General features: G+C 53.7%; 6 protein-coding genes and 1 non-coding gene across 7 annotated transcripts; 2 read left to right on the top strand and 5 right to left on the bottom strand.

Moving 5' to 3' along the window:
* Nucleotides 1-357: 357 nt before the first annotated feature.
* On the bottom strand, nucleotides 358-3,150 carry BDP55DRAFT_766124 (uncharacterized protein). Its single transcript, XM_060580957.1, has 2 exons — nucleotides 2,515-3,150; nucleotides 358-2,461 (listed from the first exon to the last, which is right to left on the bottom strand). The coding sequence occupies exons 1-2, from the start codon at nucleotides 2,929-2,931 to the stop codon at nucleotides 476-478; spliced, it is 2,403 nt and encodes an 800-aa protein (XP_060432969.1). The 5' UTR covers nucleotides 2,932-3,150; the 3' UTR covers nucleotides 358-475.
* Nucleotides 3,151-4,776: 1,626 nt separating this feature from the next.
* BDP55DRAFT_726065 (cutinase) lies at nucleotides 4,777-5,617 on the top strand (the record flags this gene model as incomplete). Its single annotated transcript, XM_060579086.1, has 3 exons — nucleotides 4,777-5,142; nucleotides 5,198-5,377; nucleotides 5,447-5,617. The coding sequence occupies 3 exons, from the start codon at nucleotides 4,777-4,779 to the stop codon at nucleotides 5,615-5,617; spliced, it is 717 nt and encodes a 238-aa protein (XP_060432968.1).
* Nucleotides 5,618-6,270: 653 nt separating this feature from the next.
* BDP55DRAFT_509294 (phosphotyrosyl phosphate activator protein) lies at nucleotides 6,271-7,638 on the top strand (the record flags this gene model as incomplete). The annotated part of the gene is made up of 2 exons (XM_060567696.1): nucleotides 6,271-7,389; nucleotides 7,465-7,638. Coding segments are annotated over 2 exons (1,293 nt in total), but the record flags the coding sequence as incomplete, so codon positions are not given.
* An 864-nt stretch (nucleotides 7,639-8,502) lies between these two features.
* BDP55DRAFT_629230 (uncharacterized protein) lies at nucleotides 8,503-9,420 on the bottom strand (the record flags this gene model as incomplete). Its single annotated transcript, XM_060571997.1, has 4 exons — nucleotides 8,503-8,762; nucleotides 8,832-8,951; nucleotides 9,059-9,262; nucleotides 9,408-9,420. 4 exons carry the CDS (start codon nucleotides 9,418-9,420, stop codon nucleotides 8,503-8,505), a joined length of 597 nt encoding a protein of 198 aa, XP_060432966.1.
* A 167-nt stretch (nucleotides 9,421-9,587) lies between these two features.
* Nucleotides 9,588-11,006, bottom strand: BDP55DRAFT_434768 (uncharacterized protein). Its single transcript, XM_060567550.1, has 2 exons — nucleotides 10,330-11,006; nucleotides 9,588-10,237 (listed from the first exon to the last, which is right to left on the bottom strand). Exons 1-2 carry the CDS (start codon nucleotides 10,627-10,629, stop codon nucleotides 9,755-9,757), a joined length of 783 nt encoding a protein of 260 aa, XP_060432965.1. The 5' UTR covers nucleotides 10,630-11,006; the 3' UTR covers nucleotides 9,588-9,754.
* Nucleotides 11,007-11,695: 689 nt separating this feature from the next.
* BDP55DRAFT_t99 lies at nucleotides 11,696-11,792 on the bottom strand. The gene has a single exon. It is a non-coding gene; the product is annotated as a tRNA-Pro (tRNA).
* A 1,326-nt stretch (nucleotides 11,793-13,118) lies between these two features.
* Nucleotides 13,119-15,339, bottom strand: BDP55DRAFT_434717 (metal ion transporter metal ion transporter). Its single transcript, XM_060567549.1, has 4 exons — nucleotides 15,198-15,339; nucleotides 14,664-15,119; nucleotides 14,090-14,603; nucleotides 13,119-14,031 (listed from the first exon to the last, which is right to left on the bottom strand). The coding sequence occupies exons 2-4, from the start codon at nucleotides 15,073-15,075 to the stop codon at nucleotides 13,173-13,175; spliced, it is 1,785 nt and encodes a 594-aa protein (XP_060432964.1). The 5' UTR covers nucleotides 15,076-15,119; nucleotides 15,198-15,339; the 3' UTR covers nucleotides 13,119-13,172.
* Nucleotides 15,340-15,549: the final 210 nt, after the last annotated feature.

Below are 15,549 nucleotides of genomic sequence, written 5' to 3'. Positions count from 1 at the left end.
AGAGGAATCGACACCACACAGACTACACTGTGGCCGCTCACCTATGCCGTTTCCGGATACTGCTATAGCCCACTTACTTCTGTACTAAGGAGACCACCTCACGGCGTCATTTTGACTTCGTATCGTGATATCGTCTCTCCATGGTCGAATCCTGAACACCGTCTACGTATCAAAGTGTTGCTGTTGTGTCCGGTAGTTGAGGCACGATTCATGCTGTTCGCTTACTGCAACTGCATAGAGCAAATGGTTTGGTAATAATTGAAATCTTCCGAAACACCGACTCCGAGTCATCACCGCCGATTAAGCGTACGGTAGTAGGCGAAACCCTGCGCGCAGACATGAGTGAATATGATGAATGCAGGCTTTCTTGTATGCCCGAAATAATGATATTGAGACGCTCGATATGAACGCGTGGGTATCCTCAAAAACAATAAACTCGCAGCTAGTGTATCCCCAACAGGCGGCCCTTTCCAGCTCAAACAGCTGCAAATGCCGGAACCTCCTTGCCTCTCTGTGCTGCGTGTGCTCTGGCGCTTTGCTTGAGCAAACTGATCATGGCTATGACATCGTCTTCGCTGCGTTCAAGCATCATTGCAAGCGCTTGAGAGTCGGTGTCTGGCCTTGCGGACAACGTCTGCAGAAGCCACTTGGCATCTGCTTCAGGCCAGGCACAGGGCTCAGCATCCACCGATCCTCGCGTTGCCTCTAGATGGCGATTCACTGGCACGCGCTGCTGTCTCTCGTGCCTGCCTCTTTGACTCTGTTGCGGGGAGCTTATCCCTCTCCGTGCTTTCTCGGCTGCAATCCGCTCCTCCAGTCGCCTATCACAAAATTCCCGTTGTCGTCGTCTAGTCTCTTCGTACTCGTGTCGTTCTCGCTGTTCCTTCTGTTTCTTTTCAAGAGACCGCTGCTCGTAGAGTCGTTGCCGCTGAATCGTGTGATTGACCTTGTTCCAAGTCATATCCAGCTCTAGTTTGAAGCCTTTCAAATACACGGCGAGCTTTTCTCGGCTGAGCTTCTTGGATAGCAGTTGTTCCTTCTGTCTCCTCCTCGCAAGGTTTGAGAGCATGCCATAGTACAGCTTCTGAATCCAAGCAACCAGTCTGTGCATGATTTGCAGCATCGGCTTCGTGAATGTTCCGGCATATTGGGATCCATCGTGGTCAGTACCCTTTCGGAATACATTCCCAAGGGTAACCACAAGTAAAGGGATGATACTTTCGTACAGCTCCTTGACGAAACGTGGGGCCGGCATATCAGATTCGTCGCCGGGGCTGGGCTTCTTCGCTTTCGTGGCTATTTTATGAACAAGCTTGTCGACTTCCTTGAAAGTGAGCCTGGCATCGACCGCATCTACATTGATCGAATGCAAATAGTCGCATTGTCTGCTAAACAGGGGCGCGCGAGGGGCTCCTTCCCAGAAGATGTTGAGTGATTGAATGCGGTCCCATAGAGGCTGGGTCTTCTGCGAGAGCTGCGCCGGCCCAGTTGTAAGGTCAACTGCTCTTCCATCCTTGGAACGAGTCCAACCCACTCCGTTCATCAACTCCTTGATGCTCTTCAGGGATGGTGATTTGACCGGCGCCGCGGTCAATCGGTCTTGATCTTCAGGCTTGTGAAAGATAAAATGATCGTCCGGGTACTCGTAGTCAACCTCAGGGAAGAGGTCAGGAGTTGGCGGGTCCAGATCACCGACAAAACGACGAATCTGCGCAGTTGCCTCTACTGGTTGTGGCTCCATTTGGGAGTCTGTGTCGCCCGGATAGGCAGCATCTTCCCTTGCTTGTGCAGACGGCGGCAACTCAGCCATAGTCGGATCGTTGTAAAGTTGCTCATCATCATCACCCTCCTCGTCGCCCTTCTCTGTGCCCTCCTCATCTGTGCCCTCCTCATCTGTGCCCTCCTCATCTGTGCCCTCCTCATATGTGCCCTCCTCATATGTGCCCTCCTCATATGTGCCCTCCTCATATGTGCCCTCCTCATATGTGCCCTCCTCATATGTGCCCTCCTCATATGTGCCCTCCTCATATGTGCCCTGCTCATCTGCACTCTGAATCTCGCGCTCAACAAACAACCCATTGCCGGTGTCAGGGTTCTCTGAATCTGATCGCGAATCGGACGATTCAGCCTCTTGGTATGATGACATTGTAAGGTCAACTGCGACGGCAGACCCTCTAGGTGGACTACTCGCAAACTCATAATTGTCCGTCCTGACCTTTGCAGTGGCGGCTGGTTCGTCCTCGTTATCCGGGTCTGGCGTTGGTTGTGAAGCTTCGGGATTCGGCAAGCCTTTACTTTGTTTCTTCGCCTTCATTCTCGAAGATCGACTTGACTCTTGAGTCGTCTGCCCCTTCCCGACACGGCTCGCATTCGTGCGATGGGTATTTGTTGCTTCCTTACGCAACGTATCTACCCGGAGATCCTCACGTATCTTTCTCGGCCGGCCTCGTTTTCTGGCAGTCTGCAGCAGAAACTGTTAGCATCTTGAATTAGTCGGTCATGGCTCGAGCTTACTGGTGGTTCGGCAGGCGCCTCCGTTGCCAGAAGTAGAGCTGCGTTTTCGCGATGGTCGTCTATTGCTTCTTCTCCGTCTTCTCCTTCTTCGTTTTGGCCGTCTTCCGTGCCCTGGTCGTCGTCGTCGTCGCCTTGGTCGTCTTCTATGACGCTGCCTTGGTCTGTGTCCACCTGATCTTCTTCTTCTTCTTCTTCTTCTTCTCCTCCCTCCACAGCCTTCTGACTTCTTCGTCTCCTCTTTACTCGTATGGCCTCGAAATGTCTAATGTCTTCCACATCAACATGACCGAGACGCTTGCTGCGCCGGGTTCCCGCCGGAAGCTCATCGATTCTGCTGGTCGGTAAAGCCTTGTCGTCGTCCCCCGCAGCTTGACTTTTTGTCGGCCGACCAAGTCGTTTCCTGGTGGCTACCGGCATCGCCGCCTTTCAACCCGGGTTCCGGTGATATCCAGGGGGAAAGCTGAAGTAAAGAATGTGCTCTCGAGCAAAGCGACGTGGCTGCAATTGAGGTCCAGTGCTCTTGGCGTCTCATTGTCGACGATCCGTCGTTCGTCCAATGACGCGGATGAAGCAGCTACCATGGAGCATCGCGACTGGAACGCGCTTCATTAGGTATGCCTTCCGACCAGAGCGCGTGCCTGGGCAGGGATTATCATGCAAGTGCCCGCAGGCGGGGCCGACCAAGGCCCGTCCTTCTGGCTGAGTCAGCAAGAAGGGTCTTTTAGATGCTGAATACAACGTAGAGGCATCGATGTTTCTTACCTCAGCATATTCAACACCATCCTTACTGTTTGTGCTCACGGTAACACGTACAAGCAACCCGATGGCCATTGCATCCGAGTGCGGTTTCGGAGGCTCTTCTCTACCTAGGACAACTGCGTCCGCCAACCGGATTTCACATGTTCACTCCTCTCCGTGCTTACTTGACTCGCTCTCCTCCCCGACGATAACTCATCGCTCCTTTGGCCGAGACCTTCTCCAAAATGTTGATCGAGGTTGCTTCATTCCGTTCTCCAACGCATTAGAACATTCTGATTCGGCGGCTTTTCAATTGGTCAAGTCTTCAAGTGCCTAATGACGAATACGACTACCTGGAGTGATTCCTCCGTCTGAGCGTCATCAACACGGTAATCGAGGAAGAGACCAAGGCTTGCATGTGCAGCCCTTATCATCATGAACAACTTTCTCGCTAATCCCTATTTATGAAGTTGGAATACAATCAATGCAAAAAGGCATCAGGTCTAGCTTAAACGTAGTGGTCCGACATGGGAGGGCCTCTCGATCTTTAGCTTTCATGATAGGCTCGCGGATGAGTTTAAGGTAGTTCGACGAGGCGGAAGAAGCCAGCATCATGGCAGAGGCAACCCTTACCCTCACACCACTTCGAAGCGTACCCGTGTAGCCGTGATGGGAGCTTTACTCTCTTCGACCAACACACAGACTCGTCGAGCATGGAGGTCCATGTCAAACAGCGATGTGTTCCAACCCAATCGCTATCCAACTCCACCACGTTTCACACACCACCTGTCGGACGCTAATCTCCTTCTGCACCTCTCACTCGTTCATCGGTCTTTTTCAGCTGAAGTGGTCTTTCTCTCTCTCTACCTATATACTTGGATCCTGTTGAAAACAATCGTGCCGATCGTGCATGATGCGGCTCAGCAAGTGGAAGAGCCAACAGGCCCACAGCCTTTTTTTTCGTCTGAAAAGCTGCGACATGTCCCGTTCCCGCCCTCAGCTTCCCGGAGCTAGAGCTTCATGCCGTCATGTAGCGTCGAAGTTTGTTGGCCATAGACTTCTAGTGGCGACCGCGTCCGTTTCGTCCCTACTCGATTCTCGGCCAGGCACGCCAGAACTGTGATGGGAGACGCAAGGAAGAACGAGGCCGTCCTTTCCGTTGTGGGTGTCGAGGTGCCGGACAATAGATAGGTTCTTCCCGTCCCGGACACGACCAGATAAATCTTGTTGCCGGAAGCAACGGTCTACTCGATCAAGCAACTCTGCAAAGCAGGTTTTTCCTTTTTTTCTTTTTTGACTTTCTCATGAGATTCGAGAGTTAAAGAAAAGTTCCAACGGGGCCGGCAATTTGTACTCGGCGAAGCATACATTCCCTACCATTGTTTTCTTCGTTTCCGCTTTCGCTTTGGTAGCCTATCTACTTATGCCAGCTATTTGTCTTTACAGAAAAACTGATTTAATGTCGATTGCCCTCCAAGTCAATCATTCACGAGCTCCTATCGCCGAACGGCGCCGTCGCCCAAGATGCGGTTCAGCGTGGGAATTGTACTTCTTATCGGCCAGGCCATGGCTTCACCTCATTCGCTCCAGCAACTTCAGCAAAGACAAGACAATAAAGACTGTCCACCAATCCACATCTTTGGGGCACGAGAGACAACGGCTCCGCCAGGCTTTGGTGCCGCGGCCGGCATCGTCGACGACCTTACCAAGGCGAATCAGGGGGCGACGAACGAGGCTATCAACTATCCCGCATGCGGAGGGTCGTCGGACTGTTTAGGCATCAGCTACGCGGACTCGGTGAAGAATGGAACCGCGGCTGTTGCCACGGCCGTGAACGATTTCAACAAGAAGTGCCCCAAGACGAAGATTGTTATGTTGGGGTTCTCTCAGGTAGGTTATGCACGTTGTTCACTGGCCGTGTAAAGTCAAGACTGACGGAACTAAGGGAGCTCAAATCATGGACAACGCATACTGCGGTGGTGGAGACAGCATCGAAGGGGTCAAGGACGTCAACGTTCTCATCTCCAAAGAGGCACTTGGCGCGGTGAAGGTAGCCATCTTCATGGGCGACCCACGTTACGTCGCTGGACTTCCCTACGAGGTTGGCACATGCAAAACGCAAGGGGTAAGTTAGTGGAAGGAAGAAAAATATCAAATGGAAGAAGAAGAGGAAGCATTGATTAACGTACTCCAGTTTGCACCACGACCTCAGGGATTTCAATGCCCGAACGGAGGCAACATTAAGTCATTCTGCGATTCAGCAGACCCGTTCTGCTGCAACGGCAACGATCCCGTTGCTCATCTACAGTATCCAAGCATCTACGGCGACCAGATTAAACAGTTTGTAAGCGACAAACTGAAATAGAAGAAACGAAGAGAAGGGTGAATTCCACCCTACCGATATACCAACGAACTCAACTCAACAAACTCGCACTTGCAAACACCCGACCTGGGTGTCGCACGAACTCCAGGGCCGCTCGGTCTTGGATCTAATAGATGGCTTCTTCGCAACAAGCGCCATAGTGTCCTTTTCGGGTCATTCTTGTCACCAACCTTTTACTTTTTTTTTTCCTTACCTGTACCAAAGAGTTCAAACAGAGGTACATACAGTCCATAATAGGGAGGCCATAGACGGCGCTCAGACAGACCAAGGTTTGGATAGAACCTAAGCATAGACGTAATTAATACATTTTGATACATGATCTCGGTCTCGCACTGGAAGGGAAGTATGAGCCCGTTTGACACATCAAGAATTCTGCTTTGAGCCGAAAGTCAATTCAGTGTGTTGTCAGGAAAGTCTCTCGTGTTAGTAGACCCTGAAGTTGCGGCCGCTGACTAAGGCACTGTGTCGTCACTCCTCACTGTTCACCCCTCCATCATCTCAAACGACGTGCGCCTACAGAGTAGAGCTCCAAGCTATCACCCGCAGCCAAAACCTCACACAACCACATCCAACCCAACATCTCGATACCCCCTTCGGCCCTTTCGTCCCAACCCACGCATACACACACAATCAAATCAACAATGGATCCTCCAAAACCATCGCCATCAATCTCATCGACAACACCACCCGACAAACCATCCTTCCCCGCCATCACACCCCTCCCAAAGACCCCGCGCACCTTCCAAACCCCCACCAAGCGCATCAACACCGGCACCGACCTCGCAACCTTTCTCACAACAACAGCCTACCGCGACATCCTCCTCTTCCTCCTCCAACTAAACCGATCCCTCTGCCCGCGCCGCAACCCAACCCGCCCAACAGGGCCCTCCACAACCTTCCCCCTCTCCTCCGTCCCCTCCACCCCGGAACGCGGCCTCCCGCCCTCCATAGCCCGCCTCCAAACCCTCCTCGCCGAAGCCGAAGCCCTCATTGACCTCGCGCCTCCGGACCCGGGCCCCCGCCGCTTCGGCAACGTCTCCTTCCGCAAGTGGCACGAGCTCCTCGCCGAACGCGCCCCTGCCCTGCTGTCCAAACACATCCCCGACGCCGTCCTCGCTTTCCCCGCGACCCCGTCCTCCGAGCCCCCGGCCGCCGAGCTCCTCGCCTACCTCCTCGGCTCCTTTGGCTCCGCGCAGCGCCTAGACTACGGAACAGGCCACGAGCTCGCCTTCCTCGCCTTCCTCGGCTCTCTCTACAAACTCTCCTACTTCTCCGATGACACCACCACCACCACTACCACTACCGCCGCCGCTTCAGAAAATGCCGAGCCCACTACCGCAGCGGCAGCGCCAGACACATCCGCCCTAGACCGCATCATAGTCCTCGGCGTAATCGAACCCTACCTCCGCGTCGTCCGCCGCCTCATCCTCACATACACCCTCGAACCAGCAGGCTCCCACGGCGTATGGGGCCTCGACGACCACTCCTTCCTCCCCTACATCTTCGGCTCCGCCCAGCTTACGGCCCCCGTGTCCTCGACCTCGGACCCGATGCCGACAGAGGGCTCCGTCCGCGGCGCGCCCAAGACGGGGGATATCGTCAAGGCCGCCGTCGTCGAGGACCAGCGTTCTGAAAACATGTACTTCTCCGCCGTCGGGTTTATCAATGATGTCAAAAAGGGTCCGTTTTGGGAACATAGTCCCATCCTATTTGACGTGTCTGGCGTCAAGGACGGTTGGGGCAAGATCAACAAGGTGAGTGTTTTCCCCATGTTCTCTCTCGCATCATTGTAGGCAAGTTGATCGCATAGTTACTAACAAGCTTCCCAGGGCATGCTCAAAATGTTCAACGCAGAAGTCCTCCAGAAATTCCCCGTCGTCCAGCACTTCACCTTTGGCTCCCTCTTCGCCTGGGACCAAGACCCACACGCCGCGCCCGTATCCCAGTCCGTCCACGCCGCGAACCAGCCCTCGTATAACTACCCAGCAACGGCGCCTCCCCCGCCTCAAGCAGGCGCAGGCACGGCCGCGCCGTGGGCGACAACAGGTGGCGCTGGTGCTGGTGCTGGTGCTGTCCCCATGGGCCGGATGCCCCCTCCCCCTGGCGGCGCTGGTATTCCCTACTCGCGACAACCGCCACCACCGCCGCCGTCATCAGCGGCTTCGGCGCGAGGGCAACCTCCTGGTATGATGTCCATGCCTCCTGGCGCGCAGCAGGCGAGGCAGGGAACGACGGATGCGCAGAGTTCGTTGACTAAGGCACCGTGGGCAAAGTGAGAGGTCGAAGAGAAAAGAAGAATCGAAAAATAGGAGTTGTATGAGATAGATACCCTCGACTGGTTCTGGCTCAAGTTAAGCAGAACTCAGTCTGAACGCCTGGGTGGAGATGGAACTTCAAAGGGTCCAGATGCATGTCTAGATACGGCTGAATGAGACCAACGGCATCTACATATCCTTTGATACACCGCTTTACTTACTCCGGTGCGTCTGTACCGTATGAGAATGGGCTTACTGGACGAGTCGTCAAAAAGGAAAAAGATACCATATCAGTATAAGTAAAGTACGCTCGATTCAACTACTCGACTAATGGGTATCCGACAATTAAGCAAATGAACATGAGTAGACCAACGGTCTGAAAGCAAGAAAACCATCTAACCCCCCAAATGTGTGTGTGCCGCTTTTCTCCTCCTGTGACTGTGGTGGTTTCGTTATGGTGGACGGAGGTTCGAGAAATAACGCTACGGGGTTAAGTCGCTTGCATCAATCGCCCTCCCCTCCTCTGCCAACCAAATCCCGTGGCCTCTGGCCGACTCTAGTCCTCCTTTAGCCCAGAAACCAGTCACTGGGGCCGAAATCCAGCGGCGCAATCTAGGCGGTGGCAGCGGTCTCCTTCTTCTCCTCAGGCTTGGCGGCCTCGGTGGGGGCAGCGGCGGCCGGAGCAGCGGCGGCAGCGGGCGCGGGCACGGTCTCAGCAGCGGGGGCGGCGGCCGGGGCGGTAGGGGCGGGAGTCTCCTCCGTCTTTGCGGGCTCGGTGGCGGCCGGAGCAGCAACAGGAGCGGGCGCGGTGGCGGGCTCAGGGGCCTTGGGGGCCTCGGCGGCTACGGCAGGGGATGCGGGCGCGGCGGGAGCTGTACGAGAGCATCGGGTCAGTCATTTGGGTTTTTTGTCTTCATGAAGATTGCGTGACGGAGACTTACCAGCCTCGGGAGCCTTGGCGGGCTCGGTAGTAGCAGGAGCATCCTCCTTCTTGGCCTCAGGCTCGGGGGCCTTGGCTGGCTCAACAGCGGCAGCAGGAGCGGGGGCAGCAGCGGGCTCGGCTGTTTGTAGTCGGTCAGTAAAGAGCTTATCAAGGCGACAACCCGGCAGAACTATGTTCGCGAGGACGAGAAGAAAGGAGACAAGGAAAGGAAAAGAAAAAACATACTGGCCGGGGCCGCGGCGGGAGCAGCTTCGGTCTTGGTGGGCTCGGTGGCAGCGGGCGTGGTGGTCGTCGCAGCAGGCTTGGTCTCGTCGGGCTTTGCCTCGGCCTTCTTCTCCTCCTTCTTCTTGAAGATGGCCTTGAACTTGGACTTGAGATTGTCCAGGGCGTCGATGGCTAGGTGGGAAACATCGCGTGTTAGTGATTTTCCTTGGCATTTTTTTTTATCAAGGTATTGTTTGCGTCGCTGCCTCGAGCAACGTCATGTGCCTTTGGGAAGCTCTGGCAGTTTCTTTGCCGCTTTCGCAGTAGATGCCCAAGGGAGAATCGGGCAAGGGGGAGAGGGCAGACTTACGAACTCCAGGCATGATGACTGATTTCGAGTGAGGACGTGTGTGTGTGTGTAACAGCTGGTGTGGTCGTGTACGAATATACGGTGTGTAAGCGATTGCGGCAATGGAGTTACGATACTCAGCGACGATGGATGCTGGAGAGATGTAGTTGGGACGACGACGGGGTCAGGGCAGGTCTATGTAAGAAGCAAGAAAGTCAAAAAGAGGCCACCGACGATGAGGTGGGCAAAAAGGGTCAGGGGGGTCTTCCCATTAAGAGAGAGAGAGAGAGAGAGAGAGAGAGAGATGGAAATAGACCATAGACGCCCACCGCAGGCCTCAGAGAAGGGTCTCGTCTCCAGGTCTCGTCTCAGCACAGCATAGCACAGCACAGCATGGCAGTCACGCGTTGGGCTTGGCATAATGTCTCTCTCCTCTGTACATTCAGTAAAAGGTAAAGTAGTGTACTTCCCTGGGCATGACGGCAGACGGAGCGGGCGGTGAGTGTGGGCAACCAAGGGAAGAGCCCAGGATGCCATGCCGGGACTTTCCAGCCAAAGGCAAAATGATCAAGGTGGGAACCAATGGGGCTGCATAACTTTCCATGGCTGAGGCAGTGACAATCAATGGGGATTCGGGGATGGGGGTGATGGATACTTGGCCTGTACTTGTTGGCGATGCTCGTCATTTCTCGTCTTTTCCGTAGTTCTTCCTTTGGTGTGTGCCTCCTCTTCAATATGTTGTCTTGCTCGCCTTGTTCCTCGCCATGTTGCATTATTGAAGTGATATAAAAGAATAAAGAACGAGGACCGTCTCTTTGGGCATCTCCCAGAGTTGTCTGTAAAGTTCTTGTCTGTCTGTACCTTAGCCTGGACTCAGAGGTACCTTATGGAGGTAGGTAGTGAGAGGTGGTAGGGATGGCAGCTGCACGGCCTTTCCACTAACAGATGCACGGGGCCCGTAGGGGCGGTACGTATCTGAGCTTAGCCCACGATAACTCGTCAAGTCCCGTCTGGAGCAGTGGAGAGAGGGACTCGTGGAGAGCATCTTATCCACCAGACAGACACCTGAGCTTGATTGATCCATCAAGCCAAGAAGAGACTGTTCTGGCGTCTGTTGTAGATATGTCTCAGAGCGTAGAGAGTTCACTCTGCTGTCGAGCTCGCTTCTGGACCGTGTACGACCTCGTTGTTGAACATCAGTCGGGAGGGACCAAATGTCCAAAGTCCAAAGTTCAGAGTTCATCCGTTATCGGAGATTCGCGCGCCAGTTCGTATCGATTTCCGCCGTAAGTTTGATGAACAGGATGGGCACTCGACGGGATGCTGAAACCCTGCTTTTCCTGCCCACCATCTGCCATCCATCTTCCCTCTGCCCTCTCTGGCTGGCCGTCGGTTGCTTGCTCACTTGCAGCTGCAAGCCAAGAATATCCCATAATCTGCTGCCGCCGTATCTGGTGCTGCTGCTGCACCCAACTCTCCTGTCGCCTGCGAATCTGCCCTGACCAAGGCATCTCGTCTATATCATTCATTCCGTCAGGCAGACTGCAGACTGCTGCCCTGGAGGGTGGCATCCAGACGCATCGTACGTTGGGGGTTTTCCTGGTTCCAAGATATGTGTGTGTGTGTATGAGCTACCTTAGCGTTGCGCGCATGGTTGAAGAGAGACACAGAATCTGACGGAATGCCGTCATTTCACTCACGCCAGATTCAGGACCAGGGTCCTTTCAACACTACACAAAATCGAGGCAACCCAGCGCACTAGGCACTCCGTGGTCTGGTTCACCAAATTCTGCCATCTGTTGTTCGGGTTAGCTATCCCCCAAGAAGAATAGCGGGAATACTCTGTTCTCCGTACGTAGTAAAGAACAATCAGGCAGGCGAACCACCGGATACCAAACGTTGGATCGATTTGCACCCGGTGGGCTTCGAGATTGCTCGAAATTGGCGCGGATGGGAGGGGGGCGGGCAGCCCTGGGGCTTGGCCAAGCCTGCTGCTTTCCCTCGTCCCGCTGCGACGCCGCTCATCTCGACTCGTCTGTTGATCCTCACATTGCAGGTTCAACGTTCCCACGGACGGAGATGCATGCAAAGTATAGAAAAAAGGGCTGTCAAGTGTCAGCACGTTGGTGGGTGCACTCGTCTGCACTCACCACCACTGCACAATTTGTATACACCACGACGTTAACTTCAAATCCAACCCGAACTAGAACCAGGACCGAAACCGACATCATCAGTACTTGGTAAATGATGCGAAAAAAGAGAACAAGAACCGATTGGCAGGGTCAAATGCCACAGAAAGCAAAAGAATGGGGCTCAACCGGGGATCGAACCCGGGGCCTCTCGCAGGAGTAGATTCCGAGGAATCAAGAACCCAAAGCGAGAATCATACCTCTAGACCATTGAGCCGAACCAAGCCGTTTAGCGACCAGGAATGCAGGGGGCTGCGATGACGAGAGAGCTCGATTGGCCGCCTATGTTGCGTGTCAGGCGCAATAGTGGGGCAGACCTTTTTTCTCAGCGTGTTGGCGCCGCACTCAGCTTGCCGTGGAGAGTCCTAGGATCTGGGGTGTGCAGAATATCACGATCTCATAGGCCGCGGGCAAGAAGATCCGAAGAGAGGATAAGTTTCAGACGGGAAAGATGATCCAAATGCCAGAGCTGGGTATTGATAAAGAATGGATCTCAGATTTATTTATTTTTTTCTCTTTCTTGGCCGGGTGGCAGAAATTAATTTTGAAGCGTTCGGGAGCTGGCAGGCCGGCCCTTGCTAGATGCTTTCCATCCTCCAATCAATAATTAGCCAGTCTCCGCCCGCCGATATGATTTTCCTGGCTAAGGACTGACTACGTGCCTTTACAGTGACAACTGTCGGGCGGTGAAGGTCCAGATCGAAACGAGCACGCTGTTGGTCGGGTAGGTATCACCTTCAAGTTGGTTGTAGCGGGAACGTACAGCCAGCACACTAGACGTCATTTTCATCCCAGCCAGTAAATAACCAGTACATTCAATTCGAGAAGAGACTCATGGAATGAAAGTGTTTTTTGAGGTCGATATAACATACTTGCTCGTGCCGTCAAGCATATGATTTGCTAATATCAACTTGGCCCTGCCAGACACATCATCAGAAACAACCTGTTTCATCCAGCATTATCAACGTATGCAGCCCACGAATCATGGTACCAGAATATCAAGTCCTCCAAGTTTTGCTTTATTTCTAGTGAGATGCCGCATCCTATATCATTTCAATGGAAGACCTTGTCTCGATGAAAGAAACATCAAGCCGCGATCCTACATGTAAGTGGCAAGCCGAGTTGATTCCTACATCTCGAGGGAAAAGTCCACCCTGACGCCCGTGATTTCTTCCCCAATGGACAAGGGTTTGTAGGACTTTGAATCATGCAAGGTCAGTCTACTCTAAATCAAGAAGTTCTGGCGCTTACATTGTCATCGAAACTGGGGATACGGTCGATCTCCATGTTTTGTGTCACATATTGATTCGACATGCAAGAACTGAACACAACTGAACCTCTCAGAGGCAAACATCATATAGAATCGAAGGAAAGTGGACTTGAAGATTGCTCCATCGTCGCAAGAATTGTTTACTCGCCTTTCATATACCACCCCCTATTAAATCCGACTACCACTTCAGCCGTCTCGTATATGGCATACATCATATAGCATCGAATATACAAACATTTCATCAAGTCATCAGTCATAACAACGTCCAAAACGTGCGAATACTGTCTTCACCCCCTCCCACCTTCATCACCACAAACCAAAACACCCTCAGTTACTATTATGAGCATTCAACACCAACAACACCAAATTCGCGACAACCATAATAGTAATCATCAACCACAGCAGCACAGCCAACACCGTAACCCACCACGAATTCGCCATCTTCACGCCCACAGCACTAAACCGCCGCGCCGGCACAACACCCGTATCAGACCCGTAGCTCGCCGCCCCAGGCACGACAGTCATGTACTTGTTAAACGAAGTGAAATAGATAAGCGGCGCCGTGATGACGGGCAACACCGTGCTCAGCACGACCTGCGTCCCCGTCAAAGCATTGCTGAGCCCAGATTGCCCCGCGACAGCAACGACGACGATGGTGGGGGTGACACTTATAAGCCGCGTCGCGAGGCGGCGGAGCCAAGGGCGCATGCGCCAGTTTAGCGCGCCTTCGCTGACGAGTTGGCCGGCAATGGTACACACCAGGCCCGCGGATACACCCGAGAGAAGCAACGCAAAGGCAAAGATGATTCCAGCGGCAGAGGAGATGCTGTTGGCGAGTAAATCGTGCATACCGAAAATATCAGAGGCGAGGGAGGTCTGGCCCTGGTAGAGCGCCGAGCCCGCCACGATAAGGATGGCCGAGTTGACGAACAGCGCAAAGATGAAGAGGGAGAAGACGATCTCGGCGATGGAGAATTTCATGCAGTGCTTTATGGCGGCCATGGAGGGGAAGTAAAAGACCTTGTGGTAGCTGTCGACGGTGGTCATTGTGTCGGAGCGGGGGAGTTCTTGGAGGTTGCCCTCCTTCATGTCAAAGTCTTTGAGGCGAGATTGGACGACGCCTGAGCCGAGGTGGAGGCTGTGAGGCATCACTGTTGCGCCTAGGATACCGCAAGATTGGTATAATCTGTCATCGTTTTTGTTAGCATAACCCATTGGATCGTAGGGGGTTCTTTTCTACATACCCCTGAGTCTGGATGATGGAGCTGGATGGGAGGTATCCGCGGAACACTTGTCCAACAGTCGTATTCTCAATCAACGAAAGCTGGATGCAGAAGCAGACGACAACACCGAGCACAAGGAAACAGACGCCAATCTCAAACAACCGCAGACCGCGCATCGAGCCGTCGGGGCGGTAAAATACGACAATGAAGACGACATCCACAATAGTCAGGACGACGCAGGCGATCAACGGCAACTTTGGTATCAGCAGGTGTATAGCCGTAGCGGTTCCGATGACGACGGCCATATCCGTCGCGACAATGGCAATCTCGGCGAGCGCGTAGACGATGATGTTCATCCATTTCGGGAGGAAGACACGGCAGGCTGTCGCCAGATCGAGGCCCGTAATAGTCCCGAGTTTGATAGCCAGCCCCTGGAGGAATATCGCAACAACGTTGCTCAGCAAGACGATGAAGAGCAGGTCAAAGTGATAGGAAGCACCGGCGGCGATGTCAGTGGCATAGTTTCCGGGATCGACTGTATCAGAGGGTCAGTCGTCACTACATTCTCAACACCTCATTCCCCGAAGAAACCTACTATATGCGACGGCAATCATGAACCCGGGCCCTACAAACTTGCCGAATGTGAGGAGATCGCTCCATCTCCTGTTGATCCACCTCTTCTCCCTCTTGTGAACGGCGTGACTCGGCAAGGGAAGCGTGGGTCCCTCAAGGAGCGAAAACGGGCCCTCGCCGTCGATCCGCGTCTGCTTCTTGAGCGTCTTTGGCGGAAAATCCTCAGTGCTGGCCGACGTACCCTGCGACGACACAATGGCATTGAGGTTGATAAAATCAGGCGGCACGTCCCCGCTCAGGCGCCTAGATTCCGAGTGCGACTGACCATGGAGGGTCTGGCTGATGGTGTAGTCGGCGGTGAAAGGACTGACGCTGGATCGGCGGGAACTGCCCCCTTGCTGAGCAACGGGCTCATCCAGCCAGGTAGGCTTCATGGTATCCCAGGTAGCAACGACAGATTTCGATCTGGTCCGCGAGGCTACATTCCACGAGGGTGGTCAGAATCGATGATAACGTGTGACACCAATGAATGTAAGCAAACTCTGTCAAGACTTACCATGGGAGCGCTTATGAGCGGCAGCGTTGGATCCTCTGCAGGAACGTCAAAGAGGGGAGGGAAAAGAGAACAAAAGAATCCTCGGTTTGAGGAAGAAAACGGGAAACAGCATGTTTTTGTTAGCCCAAAGGTGCTGATGCCGAAAGCAGACTCGGAAACACCACAAGATCCTCACTCAACGGCAAACAACATTCCGAATGCGGTCTCCGCGATGGCCTACGGCGCCTCCGTATGAGACACCACATCGTCATGAGAGCAAGCCGCGGGTACCATCCGACCGAGCCACCGGGACGCTCCAGGAAGACGGAATTGAATCCAGCAGCGGGTTACTACTTGGAAACAAGTCCAGATG

This window comes from Colletotrichum godetiae, assembly GCF_030913485.1.
Source record: "Colletotrichum godetiae strain CBS 193.32 chromosome Unknown BDP55scaffold_9, whole genome shotgun sequence".
NCBI lineage: Eukaryota > Fungi > Ascomycota > Sordariomycetes > Glomerellales > Glomerellaceae > Colletotrichum > Colletotrichum godetiae.
The sequence above is the reverse complement of the archived record's forward strand: the minus strand, read 5'-3'. Positions and strand labels throughout refer to the sequence as shown.

Coding starts and splice junctions, on each gene's coding strand:
- BDP55DRAFT_766124 (XM_060580957.1), bottom strand. CDS start 2,931: ATGCCGGTAGCCACCAGGAAACGACTTGGTCGGCCGACAAAAAGTCAA. Junction 2,462..2,514: donor AGGCGCCTGCCGAACCACCA/GTAAGCTCGAGC, acceptor TTTCTGCTGCAG/ACTGCCAGAAAACGAGGCCG.
- BDP55DRAFT_434768 (XM_060567550.1), bottom strand. CDS start 10,629: ATGAACTCTGAACTTTGGACTTTGGACATTTGGTCCCTCCCGACTGAT. Junction 10,238..10,329: donor CCTACGGGCCCCGTGCATCT/GTTAGTGGAAAG, acceptor AGGTACAGACAG/ACAAGAACTTTACAGACAAC.
- BDP55DRAFT_434717 (XM_060567549.1), bottom strand. CDS start 15,075: ATGAAGCCTACCTGGCTGGATGAGCCCGTTGCTCAGCAAGGGGGCAGT. Junction 14,604..14,663: donor CATGATTGCCGTCGCATATA/GTAGGTTTCTTC, acceptor CCTCTGATACAG/TCGATCCCGGAAACTATGCC. Junction 14,032..14,089: donor TCCATCATCCAGACTCAGGG/GTATGTAGAAAA, acceptor AAACGATGACAG/ATTATACCAATCTTGCGGTA.